General features: G+C 54.8%; 2 protein-coding genes across 2 annotated transcripts in view; one reads left to right on the top strand and one right to left on the bottom strand.

Annotated features, from left to right (window-relative positions):
• The window catches only part of CNNM1 (cyclin and CBS domain divalent metal cation transport mediator 1), a 29,381-nt gene extending 15,633 nt beyond the window's left edge, over positions 1–13,748 (top strand). Inside the window, 12 exon segments of the mRNA XM_039553986.1 lie at positions 5,227–5,370; positions 5,938–6,078; positions 6,344–6,513; positions 6,702–6,801; positions 6,979–7,026; positions 9,984–10,046; positions 11,015–11,172; positions 11,392–11,569; positions 11,909–12,022; positions 12,114–12,230; positions 12,486–12,613; positions 12,983–13,748. Of these exon segments, the coding sequence (XP_039409920.1) occupies positions 5,227–5,370; positions 5,938–6,078; positions 6,344–6,513; positions 6,702–6,801; positions 6,979–7,026; positions 9,984–10,046; positions 11,015–11,172; positions 11,392–11,569; positions 11,909–12,022; positions 12,114–12,230; positions 12,486–12,565 (1,313 nt within the window). The 3' untranslated portion in view covers positions 12,566–12,613; positions 12,983–13,748.
• Positions 13,749–15,425: 1,677 nt separating this feature from the next.
• On the bottom strand, positions 15,426–19,683 carry GOT1 (glutamic-oxaloacetic transaminase 1). The gene is made up of 9 exons (XM_039554212.1): positions 19,473–19,683; positions 18,970–19,151; positions 18,293–18,416; positions 17,996–18,108; positions 17,686–17,790; positions 16,982–17,132; positions 16,681–16,846; positions 16,410–16,552; positions 15,426–16,127 (listed from the first exon to the last, which is right to left on the bottom strand). The coding sequence occupies exons 1-9, from the start codon at positions 19,585–19,587 to the stop codon at positions 15,988–15,990; spliced, it is 1,239 nt and encodes a 412-aa protein (XP_039410146.1). The 5' UTR covers positions 19,588–19,683; the 3' UTR covers positions 15,426–15,987.
• Between the last annotated feature and the right edge of the window lie 2,320 nt (positions 19,684–22,003).

The following is a 22,003-nucleotide window of genomic DNA, read 5'->3' on the forward strand; positions in this document are numbered from 1 at the left end:
CAGCTCTGCCCTAGGGTCTGTCTTTACATTTCAAAATGCTCCACCGTCTCTATTAGACTTCTGCAAATTGGAGAAGGTGCTTACATTTGCCAGGAATTGAGGTTAATACCATTTCAGATGCTTTTTGTACCATCTTTCTGAGCCCGCAGGCATTGCAAGCACACAGTGTTGCTTCAAATTTAACTCAGCCTTCAAGAGATTTCTGCAAGCGTTATAGTCACTCTGCTGGGCATCTTGATGAGCTGAAGCAATGACCTCCCAAGGCAGTTGTATGGGTTAAGGAGCCAGTTTTGCCCAGGAAGTACTACCTACACTTCCCCTGGAATGTGGTTGCCAGGCTGAGAGCAAGTGAGTTGCTGATAGACAAAAAAATGGTCTCAGTGTCTCATGCTGCAATTCTGCCTGAAACATACTGTGCTTTTCCTGCTAAACTGTGCTAATGTTACTGTGTAAACCCTGGGCTACTCTATCCCACCCCAAAAGTCCCAGGATCAGGCCTGCTCTGGGCAGGCATTCAGCAAAGCAAGAGGGGAGCCAAGTCCTCGGGGGAGAGGGCACCCTGCTGCACATTTCCCTCTTTGCAGCTGTCAAAGGCACCTTCATACTGAGCTGATGGGTACCCAGGAGGTCAGAACCCTGTTGCACAGCAGATGGAAGATGAGGTTCCATGTCCCCTCTAATCATCTCCTTACTCTCCTGATCTGCTTCGTCAATGGAAATAGATCAGCTATTTCAGATATTCCATCTTTTTACAGTCTTCCTTAGGATTAGGAAAAGCACAAAAGGAGAGTATGAGAAAGGCTACAGACAGATGTAAGCAGGTGAAGTTTCTGTCTCTGAGAAAGGTCTGGGTTAGGTTAGGATTTACAGTTTTTCCTTCACGTAGCTCTTATTCCTGTAGAGCTGGGTGACCCTGCAGCCCTCTTGGTTATTTCCCCCCTGCTTAGGTGTAGATGTGCATCTCCTCTAGATACAATGTGTGGTTTCACCTTGGCTGCAGAGTCGTGGTAACACAAGAGCACACTCACACACATTTTCAGTTCAAGTTGTTCAAATCAGGGTCCCTACTTTCTCCCGATGCAGGCCAGCAAGAGGGCACAGAGATGCTGCCAGCCCCTGTGGAGAGCTCTGAAGAAAAGCACACAGAAAATAGATTTCAGTTACATCATGGTTGTTTCACAAATCAACCTTATTTAAAAATTGCTTTTTTTTTTTTTTGCCTTCCATTTTGTAGCTGTAAATGGTTCACGGTTTGTGCCTGTACCTTTGATCTCCTAATAACAGCTTCAGATCTTACCATAAAATTCATGAAAATGAATTTCATGCTCAGGATGTTCATCCCGTGGAACGAGAGACAAGGCTAAAGCATCTTTAACATTCCTGTGGCAGGGTACCTACATAAAAAAAATGATGAAGAATTAGTCTGGGCTAAATTTGAACCCAACAGCACTTTCTTTCCCAGAAGCCAAGGCATTTCCCTGTGTTCAGACCCTGTTCTCTCATTGGGGAAGGTGATTTGAGGTGGATCTATGAGCCCAAGCTCATTTAGGTGCCTATGAAAAACAAGGGTCCTAAAAATGGGCATAAAAGCTTTGGATATCTGTTCAGATGCTTGCTCCATCTGGAAGCTCTCAGCTGTTTATATTAGCTCTGTAATTTAGCATTTTGAGGCATTAACTTTCCACTGAAGCTGTTGTTTGAAAAGAGCAGATTTCATGTAGCTCATAAAGAATTTAGTGCAGTTGTATCCCATGCTGAGGAGACACTTAATCACCTATAGACTTCCTGTGCGAGAGCAGTCCTGCGGAGGCCTGTGGAGCTGCTCGCACAAGGAAAGTTAATTGCCCATTTGTTCTTGCATTTGCCAAACCAAGGCTTTGATTCTCAAGTGTTTCACTGTGCTTTCCTGCATCAGCGATAGCCCTGTAAAGTTCATATGTGACAGCTTGCTAGTGGGGAAGCAGCTCACCCTTATAATTCATCTCATTTGAGCTAGCAAGCAGTGGTTACAATAGGACGGGTTTTGCAATCAGTTTTACAGATCTTAAAGCTGTTTTAGATCAAGTTTGGGGGTTTGTTTAAATGATGCATCTCCCTCTGTTGTGCTCCCACTGAGGTTGACCTGCCGGATAGTGGCTGCAGAGGCAAATGTGACCCCTATGGCATCCCCAGATCTGTCCCTGTGCCACCCTCCCTTAGACATTGCTTCCATCTCATTGCCCAGGTTCTGCCCTTGTACATGCTCTAAAGGCCACTGCTTTTCCTCCTGTTCAAGTGTAGCAGCTCCCAGGGCTGGGCAGAGGGATATAGCTGAGCTTGGCAGCATTGCCCAGGAGTGAACAAGCCATGACCCTACAGCCAGGGCACCCACAAACCCTCCACCAAAATTCATGGGGTCGCTTAAAAAAGCTGATGGGAAGAGCTACAGAACCCAGTCAGGTCAGGGGGGTGGGGCACAACTTTGCAAATGGTCTCATGTCCCTCCGGTGGAAAATCGGAGCAAGTCAGCCCTTTCCCAGAGGGGACCAGCTGAGAGCAGCAGTCGCTTGAAAGGACCAGGACTGGCTGGCATTCAGGGCTTTTTGTGACATGGATACCAGCTGGCCAGGCATGGGCTGGGATCAGCTCTCTCAGTATGGGCAGGAGCAACCACACAGAACTGCAACAATTTTCCATTGTTGGGTACCTGCTCCATTTCTGATGTGGGTGTTAGCCTGGAATCATGAACCTGGGGGTTTGGAGTGTGAATACAAGTGTTTATTTTCTGTGAAAATAAAGAACTCTTGAGTGCTCTAACAGTCCTACTGACTCTGCCCCCAGTGCAGTGAAACCATGGCTCTCCTTCCAGGCTAACAGTGCTGGGTTATTTCTAAATAATCTCATTTGCAGCTACGTGAACATGGAGCTGGAATCACATTTCTAGTGTAAATTGCAGTGTCGATGTAGGTGTTTGGCCAAAAAAAGAATTGCCTACATCACTCTCTGACTGCCTTTAAGTAGCACCTAAGCTTTTGGTAAGGGCTTGGTGGTTTTGGGTTGCATGTAAATGTCATTAACAGCAAGCTCTCGGCCAAAAGAAATAACTTTTTCCCTCTCCTCGTTCACCCAAGGACTTGTAGGAGACCAGATGGCCCCAGTGTTTGGGAGCAGAGTTTGGCAAAGGAGACCTTTTCAAAAGCTGGACTTTGCTAAGATGAAACGTAGCTGTTGCTGCTGTCTTGCAGCCAGCTCCTCTTTTTTCTTTTTAAGTGCTGTGTTGCTTTATTACCCACTGAACAGATAAGATGTGCAAACCTATGTACGAAAGGAGTGAAATAGCCCAGTCCAAAGGACGTGCTGAATTTTCAGTGCCCCAAAGCTATTGATTTGGTTTTTTAAAGTGTATCTCAGTGCTACTTGCTGCAATGTTATGTTCTCATTTCTAAATCTGTAGCCGTGGGAGGCAGTGAGCTGCTCTCTGAAATCTTGCAATAAAAGCTTGGTATGAGGAGGAGGGAATTTATACTGTGGAAAATGCCCAAGATTTGCTGTGAGAAATGTATAGTGCTGATCTTCAGCTGAGAAATGTCGTCTGCTCGTCTCAGATCCAGGGCAGGGTTATTTGAAGGTCACATGATCCCCAGCAAGAGGTGTCTGTGGGACTGCCACGATGCTCGGGCTGTGCTCGTCCCTGCACCTCTGCAGGGACGAGCCGGGAGGCGCTGCGGGTAAGGAAGGAGCTGCACACCAGGCAGGAGCCCATCCTGTCACACCTTTGTGCATGAATACTGTTCACATCCTTTGTCGGGAGCAGCGGGAGAGCTTGCTGGGACGGGTTTAGGGGAGAAGCGGAGGCAGAGGCAGCTGCATAGCAGAGGGAACCTGCCCCCGTTTTGGGTGACCATTGCTGCTCAAGGAGCTCAGCTCTGAGCCCATGGCAAAAATAAGGTGTTTACAGCTTTCCAGAGGTCGTTGCAGGACTTTTGGTTTAGTGCAGGCATTGCAACAGGAGATCGCCGGGATGCAGAGCAAACAGAGGGAGGAGAGGTTTTTGGCTGTGGTGCCAATGAGGGTGTTTTTAAGTAAAACTAGAGGTTCAGAATCTGTGTGCGCTGCTGAGCAGCGTAGGAGCCACATGGGCAGTAAGAAACCCAGTGCTGTTCATTGGCAGGTCCAAGAATACATTGGAGCTAGAAACCCCGAAGTTGTTTGTGGCTTGGAAATTGGGTTCTGGTCAAGATGCTGACCAGGAGTGTAAACCAGAGCAGCCAGTAAAGGAAGGGAGACGCTGAAAAAGTCAAAACAGCTTACAGAGAGCTGGACATGCAAAAACAAATAGAAATGTTTCAAGTATGCCAAAACCAAGAAACTTGAGAATGTGTCAGCAGAGCTGCCAGCTTACAAGGGACAAGTGAGGGAAGCTGAAACTGTGATCCAAGAACACTGGAACTTCCAAGCAGGAGTCACTGTCATTGTAGATGAAGGTCCTGGTCCCACTCTGCTTGTTTAAGGTAACATAGAGAAGATGCTGTCAAGGGCAGGGCTTGGAGAAGAATTTCAGGTGCAAGCTGATGGCTTGAAAAGTGTTCAGTGTCTGCATCCAGATGGTTCACCCAAGAGTTCTGCAGGACCTGGACTGAAAGCTGCAAACAAACATACATGTTTCTGCATAAAAACCAGCTGCTGTTTCAAGAAGATGGAGGTTTTGCCCATATTTTAAGAAAAATCTTAGGATTGGTCTAGACAGTGATGGATAGAAAGATGAGGGGGAGCTGTTCATGGCAATTTAATAGGAGAGATAATTAGCCACAGAATAAGAAAACACCAGGGGGATAAGGGAAATCAGTAGAGCCAAGGACACATGCACATTTCTGTGTTGGAGAACATTGTCGTATTGCTCTGTTAAGAGTTGTCTCATGCCAATGAAGCTGAGGGTAAGGAGGAGCTGGTATAATGTACACTTCATTCCTGCACAGGAGGCTGTCAAAGAGCTGAACAGAGTGACTCACAGCCTGGGTAAAGAAAGAAGGTGGCCCCAAAAAAGAGCCTACATCTACAAATCCCTCTGGACAGCAGCTGCCCTGTTAGGCTGGGCTGTGTGTCCAGCCCTTCTCCTTGGGTTAGCACACTTGGGGTGGCTTTGGATGACAGTGTCTGCCTCACACCAAACCCTGCCCACCACACTGGGGACCCCTCTCAGGATCACCGGGATCGGTGTCTCACTGCCACTCTGCTTTTCCCCTGCAGGAAAGTCCCACCTGGCCATCGTGCAGCGGGTGAACAATGAAGGGGAAGGAGACCCATTCTACGAGGTGATGGGCATTGTCACCCTGGAAGATGTCATTGAGGAGATCATCAAGTCCGAGATCCTGGATGAGACGGATCTGTACAGTTAGTGTCCCAGAGCAGCTACTGCGGTTGCAGGAGCCAGGGTGGGAGCCTGCACAGACAGACAGACATGTGGGTAGGAAACAGGCCAGAGTAAATTGTGGTCCTTCCCCAGAGTAATTTGCTGTCATGATGGGAAAGACAAGAATGGTGGGGAGATGCTGGTCAGGTGTCAGGGAGTCTTGAATGCTCAAGATAGAGAAGTAGAGAAGCAGCTGGTGCCTGGGCAGGGCCTGACCTAGGAACATCTGTGTTGGGCATGAAATGTCTTGGGGTGGTTCCCAAGCTCATTTGCAACTCTGGGTGATGGATGCAGCCAGGACAACCCAGGACTTGTTCCTGAGGAATAAGTGTGTTTCACGATCCTGCTCCCTGCCCAGGGAGCTGCTCCCAAGGTGGATGCACAGCATGGTTTATGTGCCCCACTGCTCCATCTGCTCCTCCACAGCAGCCCTGCCATAGGGTGCAGCAAGACATGCCTGTCCCTACGTGTGCATGTGCCATGGGGCCCTGCAGCTGCAGCAGCTTTGTGGCTGGTGCAGGTGAGTGACCGCTCTGCTCTGCCTGCAGCTGACAATCGGAAGAAGGAGCGGGTTCCCCACCGGGGACGCAAGCCCCAGGATTTCTCCATCTTCAGGCTCTCAGAGAGTGAGATGAAGGTGAAGATCTCTCCGCAGCTCCTCCTGGCTACCCATCGGTTCATGGCAACAGGTACACCTGCCCTTGTGCAATCCCTGCAGCACCAGCCCCCCAGGGCATCCCTAAGCCATTCCTGGCTCAGGCTCCCCTCCACTGAGCAACTTCCACCTACAACCTGGACATCCCACTGCCCTACCAGTGTGGGTCTGCATTCAGCTCCCCTCTGGGCAGCGGGTGCTTAGGCTGCAGGTGTGGGGCCGTGCAGCTCAGAGGATGAGAGGTTCCTGGCAGCCCCGGACCTGCTGAGCATGGCATTTGTGTATTGCCTCCCTTCTAGAAGTGGAGCCTTTCAAGTCCCCCTACCTCTCTGAGAAGATCCTGCTGCGGCTCTTGAAACACCCCAATGTCATCCAGGAGCTCAAGTATGACCGAAAGAACAAGAAGGCAGCGGAGCATTACCTCTACCAGCGCAACCGCCCCGTCGACTACTTTGTCCTCATCCTGCAGGTACCTGGGGCAGCAGCAAGCAGAGGGTGGCAGGGGGTGGCCCTGTTTTCTGCTTGCCACCTTGTTCTGGGCTGCTTCTGTCAGCAAAGATGCCCATCCTCTTGTATGGGATGGCAGAGGACCCTGCAGCCCTGGGTGGGTCAGGAGCTTGGGGTGCCTGTCTGAGAGGGTTTTCCTCCTCCTTCCAGGGGAAAGTGCAGGTGGAGGTCGGCAAGGAAGGACTGCGGTTTGAGAATGGGGCATTCACCTACTATGGTGTCCCTGCCATCATGGCTGTTGTCTCCTCAGGTGAGGCTTCTATGGGCTCCCTCTGGCCCTGCCTTTTCTTCAGCAGCATCCATGGAGGCTACGCCAGCTGGTGCCAGGAGGAGGGGCTGGCCATAGGATGGGGTGGCCCTGCTTCAGGGCATGGGGCAAGCCAGAGCCCTTCCTCTGCTATTCCCACACCTCCAACTGTTGTTTCAGAAAACGATGTGCGAAAAATGGGAAGCCTGGCAGGATCCTCCTTCCTATGTAAGTATTTTGGGACAGGCTGAGGCCCTAAAACCTCTCTGCAGCACCAGCTGGCTGGAGGAGTGATGGCTTTTCTCCCCATGCAAAACTGCTCAGACTCTGTGCTGAGGTCACCCTTTAAAGAGGTAGACAGAGAAACAGCATGCTGAGGGGCTGATGCAGCAAAGGCCCCACAGAGTGACTTGGAGGTCCCTTGGAGGTCCCTTTGATATCCTTTTGAAATTTCCACCATGTTCCAGGTCTCTGCCAGTAGGTCCCAGCACGGCTGGCACTGCAGGGGGCAGTGCCCACAGGTGGGTGTTATGTTCATTCTAGGTCTCAGCATAACACCTCTAGACCCCTTTGCCTTCCTGAGGCTCAGGGCACAACCTGAACACGGGCCCTGCATTGGGCTGCTCGGGAATTGCAGAGATGGGCTGATTTACCTGTGAGCTGTTTGCACGTAGGGGTGGAAATTAGCCAAGTAGATACTCCAGTGCCAATGTATTCCCTGCCTGCAGACCTGATGGGTTAAGAAGCAGATCCCCTGCTTGCAGGAGTTAAGAGGGAGCTCTGATTAGGGGAGACTGGCAGGTACCCCCTTCTTTGCTATAACCCCTGCAGATGTTTAGTCCCTGGTGGCTCAGGAGCAGGTGGAGGTGCTGCCCAATCCCAGTCTGTCACATCCCTCATCCAAACCCCAGATGCTGCAGTCAGATCTGCAGTGCTGATGGTGAGCCGAGACGCTCTACCTGCCTAATCAAAACAGGGACCTACTAAATTCAATCTTCAGAGAGGTGTAAAGAGGAATGTCATCAAGAGAACAGGGAGAGTCTCTTGGGGCAGGTGACTCACCCCGGTGGGTCCCAGTCTTTCTGCAGCTCTAGGGTTCATCTGCTGCTTGCTCTGCCTCTGTGCCAAAGGCTGGCTCATGGACTGATGGATTAACCCCTCAGTGCGCATTCCTGTTCCTCCGTGTGTCCACAGTGCACTCGGTTTGGACAGAGGGAATCAGTGACGTGGCCCATTTCTGCCAGGTGTCGCTGGGTGGCCCAATGTCCTGTATCCTAGGTGACAGTCCTCAGGGCCTCGCCGGGCTCAGGCAGTGAGTGCTGCCCACGGTCCTTGGGCCAGGCAGGGCAGAAGCCACGGTGGGAGCTGTGTCAGAACAGCCATGCATGTCTGCAGTGCCTCCTGCCGGGACACTGCTGCTCAGGGCTCCTTTGCTCCCAGTGCTCACGCATGACGCTGTCATGAGGTGTTTTCTGCCACGCAGCCATTCCTGCCTGCAGTGGGACACGTGCAGTGTCCCAGCCCTGGCCAGCAAGGGAGCAGGCTAGGAGGCAGAGGTGACAGGGCATCTCCCTTGTCAGGCTGGTGTCCTCTTTCCTCCTTGAAGGAAAGCCCAGAAGAAATGAGTGTGAGTAGAGTATCACAGCTGAGAATTCAGACATTAACCTAGAGCATTTAACAGTTTGTTATTAATTAACTGTTGTTATGCAACTGTTTTATCACCAGCTGATCCTTGGCATTGGTGCTGTGCGGTGACAAATGCTGTGGGAGGGTCAGGCAGCGGGAGTGCGGAGTCAATGCTAGTGGTTACCAAATTGTCCTTTGCTCCCTTCTGGACAAGGTCATTCTGGGCAGTGCTTCATGCTGTTGTCTTTTTTATTTGCAGAAGGTTTTGATTCAGGGGAAGACATGGAACAGGAATTCCTGGCGGAGCAGCAGGGAGATTAGAAAAGGGGACTGCAGGGCAAATTTCCTGGGGGTTTTATGTTTGAATCAATTTTAAAATGTTAATCACATAGGCAGCAGATAGTTCCTAGAGTGTTGCAGCTGTGCTGAGGACAGAGTGGCTGGAGGTAGGGCAGGACACCTTGGGCAGGAGGGCTGGCAGCTGGGGGAATCATGGCAATGGCTGGAGGAGGGGGCTGGCAGCCAGCAGGCTTGCATCTCCCAGAACTGTCGAGGTGGGCAATGGCAGTGGTGAAAGCAGAGACTGGGAAGTGTTAAGGAGTACATCACTCACCCTTGTGTGTTGGTCTCTCCGTGCTCCCCCATCCCCTGTGGCATGGCCCAGGAATGCTGTGGAGGGCAGCAATCACCTGGAGGGGGAATGGCCTGCCCTAGAAATTGTCACTGCTGCTGTAACCCATGGCAATAAAACACGGAAAGTGAGTGTCTATGATTTACCTTCTCTGTGGCAATGGGTCAGGCAGCCCCAGATGCAGAGTCCTGGCTTCTTGCAGTTCCTGCAGGGATCAGCCCCCAGTGCATAGCTCTTCTCAGCATCACCCTAAGGCTGTTGAGACCTAGGACCTTGCAAGGAACTGCAGGCAGCCTGACATGAATCCTTTTGCTTTGCATCACCTTGAAGAGCTTCTGCCAGCCCCTGCCTGCAGCTGTGGGGCTGGGGCAGTGGCTTTTGCAGAGCACATTCCTTCTTTGCTATGTGCCTGCACACCCAGAAGCATCCCAGATGCCAAGTGCAGTGATTTAGCTTCCACCCATTTCCCAGGTGGCATTAGCTGACCACCAAGTCCCCTCTTCTGGCAATGGCTGGTAAAGAGCTAGAGCAAACTGCCAGCACTTAACCCATGGGAGAAAAGATGCTTTCTACCCATGCCAGGGCCCTAGGAAGTTGTGTGGCTCTGCAGACAGGCCTGGCAGGAGCAGGTCCTCCCTGCCAGCCTCACCTCCCCTTACCTCATCACAGAGCAACCTGCTGATTTACAGCTTTCAAGTCTGTGTTCCTGCTGGTGGCCCAGGACTGGCGAGCACCTCCCCAGAGCAGAAGCAGGAGGGTGTTGAAGGGGTGAGAAGGGATGCTGGAGACAGCAATGGGAGCTCAGCCCAGGACTGCTGGCACATGATTCTTTTTCTCATTCTTCCTTTTGGTCTGTACCCCACCCTCACCTCCATCCCTCACCTTTCCCCCGGGTCCCCTCCCTCCTTCTCCCTCCCTCTCTCTGCAGTGCCTGTCTCAGTGTCCCGTACTTTCGCCTTCAGCAGAGGGGACTCCCTGGCTGGCTCTCCAGGTAACAGGGTGTGGCTTTGGCCAGGGACCTCTGCATGTGGCAGGCTCTTTCCAGCACCCTGTCCCCATTGCCTCAAGCCCCCTCAACCCTGCATGCTGGGCAGTACCCCACGGCACCCCTGGGCAGCCCCTCACTGGTTGGAGCATTGGTGGCAGACTGGGGACAGCAGTCCTGCCACAGCCTCCCCAGTATGATGCAAATCCCAGGAAGAATGGGATGGGGACAAGGGGGAGCCATGGACAGCTTGGGCTTGCTTTGGTGTGCACTTCCTGTAATTTCCTGCACTTAGCACTTGGGGTTTTGACTTGCTGCTTTTGGTGACAGTGACCTGCAGCACTGCATGCGTGGTGCCCTGCCCCCCTTGCTTTCTCGTGATCCGGGTAATAAAAGGGCATTTTAGCAGCAGAGCAAAGTCAGCAGATGTCACCCGTGCAAGGAACAAGCTGCCTTTGTTCCCTAATAAATCACTGACTAGACAAAATCCATCATGCTGTGTGTCAGAGGCCATCAGTCAACGTGAGTGACAGGCCAGCTTGCCATGGCAGCCTCTCCTCCTGATCTGTCATAGTCGGGGTGAACAGGAGCATGCCCTTGAGACACATTGCACAAATACTCACAGGCTGCCGGCTGCAACCAGGAGAGCTGTGCCAAATGCAGTGCAAAGGCCAGCATTAACAGGAGAGCTGTCAGTGACAGGCAGGCAGCAGCCCTAGCCCCTGCTGCTGGCACCACGTCAGAGTCCTGCCTGGTCCCTTCGGTTTGTGTGGGGCTGACATGGCACAGTCTCCACACCAGCGTGCACTGAGGAGGACCAGCTGCAGGTCCCCCTCAGGGCCCCTGCCAGCCCCGTGTCCTGGGGAATGCCGCTGGAGGTGACTGGTCCACCTTGGCCCTACACTGGCACTGGAAACACAAGCAACACCTCAAGCAAGAGTGAGTGTTTGCCTCTCTGCTGTCCCCTCCTGCAGTGAACAGGTCACCGTCGCGCTGCAGTGGCCTCAACCGCTCCGAGTCCCCCAACCGGGAGGACTATGGAGGCAGCAGCACGCAGCTCCACAGCAGCAGCAACAACATCTACACGCCCGACTACTCCGTGCACATCCTCTGTGACGTGCAGTTTGTCAAGGTATGGGCAGGGCTGGCAGGGACTGTCCCACCCTGGCCACCCCTGTCCGGGTGCCCTCTTGCCCTACTGTGCCCCAGGAGCCTGGTGGGTGCCCAGTGGGTGCTGGGGAGTCCTGCACTTACTCCTGCTGTCTGGAGGTTTGGTTGGAGCCACCAAGTCTCCGAGAGGTCCCGGTGGGGCTTGGTGCCCACTGAGCTGGGTGCACGTCTGTGTGCCCAGGTGACCCGGCAGCAGTACCACAACGCGCTGGTGGCCAGCCGCATGGACAGCTCACCCCAGTCCCCTGACATGGAGGCCTTCGACAGGGATTCAACCAAGGCCTCGACTGCTCGGGGAACCCCACAGACACCCAAGGAGGACCCCGCCACCCTCCTGAATGAGAGGAACAGCATCATGTGTGAGTCACGCAGCAGCATTCTTTCCCTGCCACAGGCCAACACTGCATGTCCCCTGGGGGGTCCGTGCTGGGACCCTCCGGCATGATGCACACACCAGCTCTGGGATGCAGTTGCACATGGAGTGGGGTTCGTGGGCATTTGCACACACACACCTGTGGATGCCTGCACTTGCACACAGCTGCCAGCGTGCAGGCACGTAATTCCTCATTGCCATGCGCTCGTGTCTCCCGGGGTCCCTGGCAGTGGGACCTGCTGCCATGGCTGGCATCCTGCCACATCCTGCCCCAGGGCACGGCACCTCCCTGCCCTGCTGTCACGCCTGCCCTGTGTCCCTGCAGGCAGCCGCCCCGAGGGGCTGCGCAGTCCCAGCGAGTCAGTGTTCCTGCGCATGGAGGGCATCCCCTTCATCCAGGAGGAGCTGGCTGACAACGAGGAGAACAGCAAGCGGCAGAGTGAGTCTGGCCGGGGGGCACACACGCCTGACCCCGGGGGTGGCGAGGTCATGGTGCCCTGAGGCGCTGCAGCCACGCTGGGCTTTTGCAGACAGTGAGTGCTGCGGGACCGTCCTGGAAGCAGAGTCCCCGGGTAGAGAGGCCAGGACCAACTCATCACCGAGCAGCTCTGAGGAGGCACTGGGCAAGAGGCTGCTGAGATCCCTCAGTGAGTGACTGACCCGGGGAAGGCACACCCAGGGGAGAGCTCTGCCTCGGCACCCCACTGCCTGTGTCAGCTGCTCCCCAGCTCTGTCGTGGGGACACCCTGTATGGGGCTGGCATGGAACAGGGGGCAACCTATTTCCCTGTCAGTATCTCAGCAGCCGGCAAAACTGCACCTACGGCTAGCTCAGGAAGAGCCAGCCACTAGGTCCTGGCCCAAGCCTATGCACCCCTGACCTGAGTGCCCTTGCTGCTGCAGGTGGGCGCAAGCGGCGGACATCATTGGAAGGTGAGAAGTCACCAGAGGAAAGCTCCAATCTCGCCCCATTAATCACCTGAGCAGCAGCGTGGCCAGAGCACAGTGCTGGAGGCCCATGCAGACTGGAGGTAGGAACCTGCCTCTTGGTGTAACACTCCTTCCCCAGCAAGTGGGAGGTCACTCATTTTATCATTTTAAATAGTGTAAAATCAAGTTGCAGGCAACAAAGCCAAATGGTGTGGTTTGGAGCCCGTGCAGGTGTGTGTGTTGCTGGGGGCTGGAGCAGTGTCAAGGGATATGGAGCAGGGTCTGCTCTTAACAGCAGACTGGATGTCAGAGATTGGAGTGAGACTGTGGCTCATGTTTTCACTAGAAACCTGTGTCTGCACCAGTATACCCCTGAGAGTGGCTAGGAAAGGTGCTGCAGGCTTGAGCAGCAGCAGGTCAGGGAGGACAAGTTCTGGCCACCTGCACCAGGCTGTGCTTGTGTCTTCCAGGTCTGCAGCATGGGGGTCTCCTGCCGTGAGGCTCATGTCCAGCAGCAGGAGGTCTGCACTCGCTCGCTGCCTGTCCACCCGCTCGTGCCGCCCCTCCCTGCAGGACTTGTGCAGAGCCCCATCTCCAGGCGAGAAAGGATGTACCCCTGGCAGGGCTGAACCACCCAGGCAGCCTGGACCAGCTAGCTGGAGTCCGAGAGCCCTTGCCCAGCTGCTCCCTGATGGCATCTGGTATCAAGGAAGAGGTGGAAAAAGGAAAGGTGAAAAAGTGTCTGTCACGGCATCCCTGCAGGCAGTGCAGGGAGGGGCAGCCCAACCCAGAACTGCCCTTTAACATCATTTACCATCCCCATCCCAGCGAGGCCCAGAGCCCAGCAGTGCTGGGTGCTGCACAGATGTGGTCTCCACCACGAGGAGAATGTGCTATTTGGGGGGTGCCCCACGCAGCTCAGGCCCCAGCGCACATTTGTGCCGTGCCTGGCGACACACCCGCTTGCAGCGCCTCGCTCACGCTGACCATCGACACAGCCCGGCACTCCCAAAGCCCTGCTAGGCACAGGGCAAGGAGCCCCGCTCACCCCCGAGTGCAGCCCCCTCCCTGGGGAGGGGCCTCTCCATGCTGCATTGGACCATCTTGCTCCCCACACACGCCTGCTGGTGTGAGGAAGGCTCGCACCAAGACTTCGGCGTGGTACAGACCAGTGAGTAGTTTTTGTAGAGGCTCAATGCAATGGGGATATCAACATTAAAAGTGATTTTTCCCTGAGTGATGCCCTCTCTGTGTCCATGGGTGTAGGGAAGGATGCTAACCTCTCCCACCAGGCCAGGCTGCCCTCCTACCCATGGCCAGAAGTGGCTGGAGTACAGGACTCAGCCTAACTGAAGGAAGCAAGAGAACAGATCAGCAAGTGCTGCCCAATTTCCTGCCATGAAGCTGGAGAGCACTTGGCAAGCAGAGCGATAAGCCACAGTAGTGCTGACAAGGACTGGGGGAAAAGCAGGAGTTATTATCAGGCCATTGCAAACACAACAGTGGGATATACGTGCTGGAGTACAGCCTGACAGATAACAACAGAAATCTCATAGTCCACCCATGCTGATAAAACTTCAGCTGGAATAACTGCAGCCCTATCTGGGCACTGCCCTTCTGAGGAAACACACAGCAATTGAAAAGTGGACAGAGGAAAGCAAAGGCTAGAAAACAACCTACCCCAAAGGCTGAAGGAAATAGAGTCACTTAATCTTAACTGGTGAAGGATGTGAAGGGGAGAGAGGAAGTTTTCAAATACATAAAAAGCTGTTGTACAGAGGAAAGGAATAATCTGTTCTCTGTTGCCATGGTGAATGGGATAATTGGTAATAAGCTTACACCACAGAAAAGGAGAAATTTAGGTCACTTGCTAGGAAAAACAAGGCTGGTAAGACTAGCAAAACACCGACATAGATCACATGGGGTGGGCCAGCCTTCACACCAGGAGGTCTGTAAGGGCAGAAGTGTAAGCAAATATCATAAATAACAAAAGCAGAGTTGGTTCCTTAACTCCTCCTGAGTTCACCCCTAGAAGCCACCTTTTAACCACTTCCCCATCATCCCTGTTGTGAATGGACACCAAAAGGAGAAAAAGCTCCCCACCAGCAGAGAGGAGGAAAGGCTCTCTCTGGCTCACTCTCTTCTGTGACATGAATGCTAACCCAAAAAGAACAAACAAGAGACCCCATGCACTCTGTGCAAACACAAGGCAATAAGGCACCATTTTTGCCTTTTCTGTCAGCTGCAGCACAAGCAAATCCATCAGGGTAACAGTGAGTACTGCTACCCGACCCAAGGAAAGGAGCTGTCCCCTTTCTTTACAAGATCCTGTCAGGAGGCTGCTCTGTCAACTCACAAATAGATCTGCAGTGACTGCAGAGAGCAGAAACAGATGGTCCCAGCTCTTTTTCAGTGCCAGAAACACAGGCTGCTGCTGGCAGGCCCCCCTGAAGCCAATGGGAGTAGATGGTGGTTCACCAGGGGCCTGCTGAAAAGGATGAACAGAAGAGATCTGCTTTTTGACACCCTAGGGGCAGCCCAGCAGCCCTGGGCCAAGAAGGGATGGCCAAAAAGCTGGAAACACTTGACCATCCAGAAAGCAAGCAGAGACAGACAGACAGACAGACAGACAGGATGAGCTGGGCAGCACAGGGCAGGGGGGCAGGAAGAACACAAGATGGATATAGGAGGAACTGGTTGGCTTCATGTAGTCACAGGGAGCTCTCAACAACACTCTCCCAGTAAGAATCCCCCTTTAGTAGTAGATCATCACAGATGCAACACACCCTGAGAGAGAAAGGGACAGCCTTGAAACAAACTGAGTAAGTGGACAAACGAGGATGTTGAGGCTTTAACCTCAGCCTGGGAAGAGGTTCATACAGTCTGAAGACACAACATCACACAAGGCAGGGGTAGCATTCAGAGACTAAGGTTTAATTTCATGTCAGCAACACAAAGAAGCAATTATCACAATTACAAATATTTGCTCGTGTAAGGCTCAGACATTGGGAAGGGGTGGGACAGGTGGAGAGAGGAAGCTAGCCACAGCTTTACCCCTCTCCAAAATACTACTGAGTGACATTAGTTCCCAAGCCATGTGAGATCCCAACCACTGGGCTGTTATCCCACAGTGCATTGCACTGGCACCAGACTTCACCATGATCAAAATGATCAGTTACACGGAGTTGATTTGGACGTGCTAAAGATGCAGCTCAAAGGGCCTGAAGACCAGGCTGCTGTTGTGAAACAAGAGCCAAGGGGGCTCATGCTGCCCCCACCTCCTGGGGACACTGGCTTACCATATTGCAAGGACCACTTAAAAAACATCAGAAGATGATTATCCCTGATTGAGCTACAGCTCCCATCTTTATTAAACCCCAAGAGGTGTGGGAAAAGGCAAGCCATGAGCAGAGAAAGACATGGACTACACACTATAGCTTTGGTGACTTCATGTAAGTTTGGTTGTTCATGTGCTTCATTGGATTTTTGTGACAGCTTCATGGATGGACTTGGCCACATAGTCCAGGTTCTTGGTAGTTAGACCACACATGTTGATGCGCCCACTAGCCATCAGGTAGATGTGTTTTTCCTTGACCATGTACTCCACTTGCTTAGCTGCAGAAACAATTGGGCATCAAGTCAGAGCAGTGACCCACAGCTCGGAAAAGCCTAAAGAACCAGTCGGGGATGCTTGAATCTTTCACAACAAGCAAAAGAGTTCAAGCACTGGCCACTGAAATACTGTCTGATGCTTCATCCCTCCCCAGCCACAGATGCAGTGATGTCACAACTCCAGTAAGGCTGAGAGATTCCTGCTTGGACTGCTTCAGCCCAATCCACCCACAGCAAAAACTGTCCTCACCCAATCCTCCCTTCACCAGGCCACTCGATACTTACGGTTCAGCCCTGTGAAGCTGAACATGCCGATCTGCTCTGTGATGTGGTTCCAGGTGCCTGGGGTCCCAAGGGCCTCCAGGCGAGACCGGAGCTCTGACCGCATCAGCAAGACCCGATCTGCCATTGTCTTCACATTGCCCTTCCTGCAGCAGGCAGGAAGCAGAGCATAAGGATGGGCACCCATCTGGTTTGAAGCCATCTGGCCAAGCCTGACACTCAGGGAGACAGCTTCCCTCTCCTCCCTTCTCCCACCGGCCCTAGCAACACGTACCACTCATCAAAGAGCTGCGGGGAAGAAAGTGTAGTTGCCACAATGCGCGCTCCCTGGGAGGGAGGGTTGGACCAAGTGGTGCGCACAATCTTCTCCATCTGAGACAGCACACGCTGCACGTTGTCTGCATCCTTCCCCACCACGGTCAGGTTCCCCACCCGTTCATCTGTGGACAAGCCAAGAGATGTGAGCCATTGGTTCCACATGTCGTGGCAAAGCAGAGCATTCCCCACCCCTCAGCATGCCAGCCCCATCTGTCTGGGTATGATGCTACTGGGCCAGCTTACTGCCAGACACTCACTGTAGAGCCCAAAGTTCTTGGAAAACGACTGTGCACAGAAGAGCTCAAAGCCCTCGGAGACAAAGTATCGCACAGCCCAGGCATCCTTGTCCAGGCTGCCAGAGGCAAACCCTTGGTACGCCGAGTCGAAGAATGGAAACAGGCTCCGGCGCTGCAAGGAGGAACAGTGTTAGAGGGAAATCCCCTCCCCATAACCTCTGCTTTACCCCCCACAGTACCCGTAGGAGGGAAAAATGACCATTGAGTTTCTGTGTGAATTCAAAGGAAAAGTGGTCCAGCAACACGAAACAAAACTACCTTCTTTCTACTGGGGTAAAAGAATAGAAAGATTAAAGTGGTCAATAAAAGTCAATGCAGGAGAAAACTGCATTTGAGGACACAAGAAGTACACCACTTCACATGCTACTATCCAGCACCTGCCTGTGGATAATCTTTCCAGCAGGAGAAACCTCACTACAGCCCATTCCGCAGAGTTTGAGAACAAGAACTTGGAGGCACAAGAACTGCAATGCATCCATGCTCTGAGCACAGACAACCACCATTCTGTTGTCAACCTCTCCCTTCAACACCTGCCTTGTGGGACTCTTTCAGCTTCTGCCACATCTCATGCCACTTCCCAAAGCCCACTTCAGATGCAAATGCTCTGGCTGGCTCAAGAGCTATTTGTCCCCTCAGCACTGCTTTAGCCCCAGCAGCAGCCATACCTTCATGACAGCAGCAATCTGCTTCCACTGCTCAGGAGTAGGGTCTGTGCCTGTTGGGTTGTGCGCACAGGCATGGAGGATGAAAATGGAGAACTCCGGGGCGTGCTGAGGAGAGAACGTGTCTTGGTCACATACACACATGGATAAGACTGGGCACCTGCAGCACAGGGAGAGGCCTGGAGCTGCTCTGGGCAACAACAGCCTCTTTTGCAGTGATCCACTTCCCAGCACAGCACACAAGAGCCCAGCCAGCTGCTGATACCAACAGCACAGCACCAAGCTCAGCCCATCCCATGCCACTTTTACTTACCTCCATGTCATTCAGCAGCCCCTGGAGATCCAGACCCCTCTTGGCAGCATCCCAGTAGTGGTATGTTCTAATATCTTTGAAGCCAGCATCCATAAATACAGAATTGTGGTTCTCTGAGGAAAGAAATAACTTTTCAGAAAAGCAGGCCCTATCTCCAGCAAGCTACCTTCTCCAGTCCCAGCATCTCCTACTACACACATGGGAAGGCCCCTCTCTCACTGCCCAGGCCTCTGCAAGAAGCAGGGCTGTACCTCCCTCACTGGCTGACCCACAGGGCTCCCTGAGAGCCGCACTCACCCCAGGACGGAGCAGAGACATAGACTGGGGTGGCCGTGTTGTTGTTTCCATTGTACCAGCGCCTCAGGAACTCTGCGCCAATCCGCAGAGCGCCCGTCCCACCCAGGGACTGAACACTTCCAACCTGCAACAGAGACACTGCCAGCTTTGTCCACCCAGGTCAACAGTGCTATGTGTAGAAAGCAGAGGAGCTTGCAAGGATGAGACAGGATCCCAAACGTGTCCCCTGGGGTCACCCCAGTCAGAATGCTATCCCTTTCCAGTGGTCTTCAACCTCCTTCAGTGCTCAGGCCCATCCTGACAACTTCTACTGTTATAAATAGACTCCAGCCATTCCTGTTATATTTTGGCACAGAACAGATTCCCAGCTAGTAGTTTATTTCAGGAAAGGTGGTATATTATCTGACTTGGGTATCCTGTGGGGAAACTATTAAAAGATTAAGGAAAACACAGATTCTAATCACAGCCCACGTTTGGTTTTTGCCCAAAACCACAACTACCTGCACAAACAGTTTCAAGGAGATAGGTTCATCAAGTAAGCTACAATCAAGAAAGACCACGTGTGAGAAATGCCCAAATCCTGCCAAAATGCACATTTTGTACTCTACGCATTTGTGCTCTTCCACTCTGCTGTAGAGACACCCCAGGGACCCCAGTGCTCCCCGTCCACCACATACCCGGTTCTCCTTGATGGCAGGGCTGTCATCACCCAGGGCGATCCGGGAGGCGTTGGCCCGGAACTCGGGCAGGCCCAGGATGGGCAGGTACTCGTGGTTCAGGCTGTTGTCGTTGGCGATCATCTGCTCCACCTTCTTCACCACCGGCAGGACCCATGGCTGCCCCTCGTCCGTGCGGTAGGCTGCGGGAAAGGGAGAGCCGTCCTTACTGCACCGGGGGGACGCTGCGCCGCGCGGCTCCCCGAGGGACCTGCCCGGGACACCGAGGACGGCGGCCCGGACGGCGCCGGGCTGCCCCACGACCTTGACGCCCGCTGGACCTCGCTGCCCGCCCACCCCCTCGCGCCCGACCGGGCGCCTGCTGCGGCCCGGTGACCTCTGGGGCTCGGGGTCCGCCGCGGCCGCCCGGCCGCTGCAGCAGGTGCGGAAGGCGCCGCAGGGGCACCGACCGGCCCGTCTCGCGGGGAATGGCCCCGCCGAGCAGGGCAAAGCCACGGACTCACCGCCCACGCCGAGGTTGACCTTCCGCGAGTCCCCGTCCTCCCGGAAATCCGCCGTGAGCTTGAAGACGGCGACAGGCGGGGCACGGGGGACGGCGGCGAAGATGGAGGCGGCCATGGCGGCGCAGCCACTGCGGTCCGGTCCGCTCCGGTTCGGCACGGGCGGCGCGCGGCGCCTGGAGGAGACGCTCACCTTCACCGGCGGGGCGGGGCCGCCGCTTGCCGTGGCCAATCAGCGCGCCCGCCCGGGCCCGCCCCCGCCGCCAGCCAACGGCGGCCCCGCCCTGCCTTGGGCGCCACGCGGGCGGCCAATGGCGGCGGGGAGCGCACCCGGTGACGTAGGGGCGCGGGGACGCAGGCACCGCCCATGGGCGGCCGTGCCCCCAGACCGCCGCGCTGCCCTGAGAGGGGCCGGGCGTGCAGAGCCGCCGCCGGGGGTGCGGCGTCCGGGGCCGGGGGGACTCCCGCAGCTGCAGAGATGGGGAATGGGTCCCGGGGTGCAATGCCCCGTGCAGTACGGGGTGCTGCGGGGGATGCCGTGCCCGAGGCAGCGCTGCGCTGCGGTAGTGCTCGGGGGTGCAGTGCTCGGGGTCACGGCACAGTCCCCATTAGGTACCCGGGGCTGCAGATCAGCCCTGGAGCGCAAAGCTGAGGTGAACGGCAGCCCCAGGGTGCTGTGCCCGGGGTGCCAGGTTCGGCGGGGCGGGAAGGTGCCGGGTGGCCCTGCCCAGGTGTGATGGATCCGGGCGCAGTGCCCGGGGGGGCGGGGGCAGCCCAGGGCTGCAGTGACGCGGGTGCGGGACGGGGACCGCTGTGAGGACGGGGTGTGTTTCCACCTCAGGGCGGGTCACGGGGACGCCCCTGTGCGTCTGCCCCGGGTTTTTAAGGCACTTCCCTGATTCACAGCCACGTGCAGGTCAGACGCTGTGGGCTGATCCCCGAGAACCTCCCAGCCCCGGGGAAACCCCAGGGTCACCTATGAGGGTCTCCCCTACCACTCGTTAGCCCGGGACATGGCACTGATCCGTGGGGTGTTCCTCGCAGCGCCTCGCTGCCAAACTCCACGCCCATCGCGCAGGCACAGCGCTTCTCACGGTGCCTCCGGCCCTCTGTGGCTCCTGCGGACCGCCCTGCAGCCGTGCGGGGACCCCTGGGGCTCCTGGGCGCGGCCGCCGTCGGGGGCGCGGCGGTGCCGGGCGGTGCCGGCAGGGGGCAGAGCCGGCCCGCGCATCCCGCCGCGCATCCCGCCGCGCATCCCGCCGCGCATCCGCCGCATCCCGCCGCGCATCCCGCCGCGCATCCCGCGCATCCCGCCAGCCCCGCGGGGAGCGGCACCCACGGCTCCGGCCCGGCGGGGCAGGCGGCCTGGGGCTGCTCGAGCATCCACCCGTGGCTGGCCCCACGGTTTCCCGGGGAGAGGGGTAGTTGCCGCCCGGTGCGAGGCCGGCTGCGTTAGGATCCCGCCACCTATCTCGAGCGGCTTTTGAAGTTTGTGAGAATCCGCCCGCAACCCTGCTACATCTGGGAAAGGCTTTGAGGGAAACGGGAAGGACGTCGCGAATAACAGCCCCGATAGCGTGACACACACCACACACACCCCCCTTCGTGAAATAAAACACGGGGGTACAGGACAGGAAAGGCCATGCTGTCCCCAAATGCTTTTGTAGACAACCCGTGTTATACGCTCCCTTTGTAAATCCAGCCAAGATCCCTCTGAAAACCAGTTTGGCTCCTTGCCCCCCTCCCATGCTCAAGGTGGCTCCACAGCCCGGCTGCCCGGGAGGGAGCCCAGGGGCACAGCCCTTGCCTCTCCCGGCTCCGGGCAGCACCTGGAAGAACTGCCCAGTGCACTTTCTGCTTAGCATGAGAGTGGGGAAGAGGCAGAGCTGTCTGTCGGCACACTAGCATGCCAGCACTTCTGCCTTCAGAGAAAACAGCGTAATGGGAAAGGTAGAGGAGCAAGACAGCAGTGCTACAGCAAAGCCTTGGCCCTGGTGCGGTTTTAGTCCAACTTGCATAAAATTTCATTCAGGCCTTGAGAAAAAGCTGCATGGAAACCCAAAAAGAGCTTCAGGTCTGCTCTCTGCAATAGCTGTGAAGCTCTGCAAACACCTGATGTGGCCAAGCTGCTGTCAGGGCATCCAAACCTTAACCCTAACCCTACCCTTAACTCTAGTCCCAACTGGATGAAGAGCTCTTGGGTTTCTCAAGGTCAGTGGATTCTGCTAAATGAGGGATACTGCAGTGGTGGGCAAGGAAGCAGCTGATGAAGAGAAGGGCATAAGAGGGATCTGGGGGTAGCCCACTGCAGGGTGAGTCATTTTTTCTGCTCACTGAGAGTAAAGTACTGCACAAGTGGAATGCTGCAATGGGAAAAATGGACAGAGGCTGCTTAGAGCATCCTATTTCTGGAGCAGACAGAAGTGCTAGGGAGTCCCCAGACTATCAGGCTCTCACTGCACTTACTGGTTTCTAATCCTACCACTTTCCAAAGAGCACTGGGATACTTGGGGACATGGCCAAGTGCTTTCCCA

The sequence above is a fragment of the Corvus cornix genome, chromosome 6, assembly GCF_000738735.6.
Source record: "Corvus cornix cornix isolate S_Up_H32 chromosome 6, ASM73873v5, whole genome shotgun sequence".
Classification (NCBI taxonomy): Eukaryota; Metazoa; Chordata; class Aves; order Passeriformes; family Corvidae; genus Corvus; species Corvus cornix.

What these genes read in the sequence shown, in the direction of transcription:
- GOT1 (XM_039554212.1), bottom strand. Translation starts at nt 19,587, where the DNA reads ATGGCCGCCTCCATCTTCGCCGCCGTCCCCCGTGCCCCGCCTGTCGCC. An exon ending in GGTCAACCTCGGCGTGGGCG is followed by an intron (nt 19,152 to 19,472) that starts GTGAGTCCGTGG and finishes CCTTTCCCGCAG; the next exon opens with CCTACCGCACGGACGAGGGG. An exon ending in CTGCCATCAAGGAGAACCGG is followed by an intron (nt 18,417 to 18,969) that starts GTATGTGGTGGA and finishes TCTCTGTTGCAG; the next exon opens with GTTGGAAGTGTTCAGTCCCT.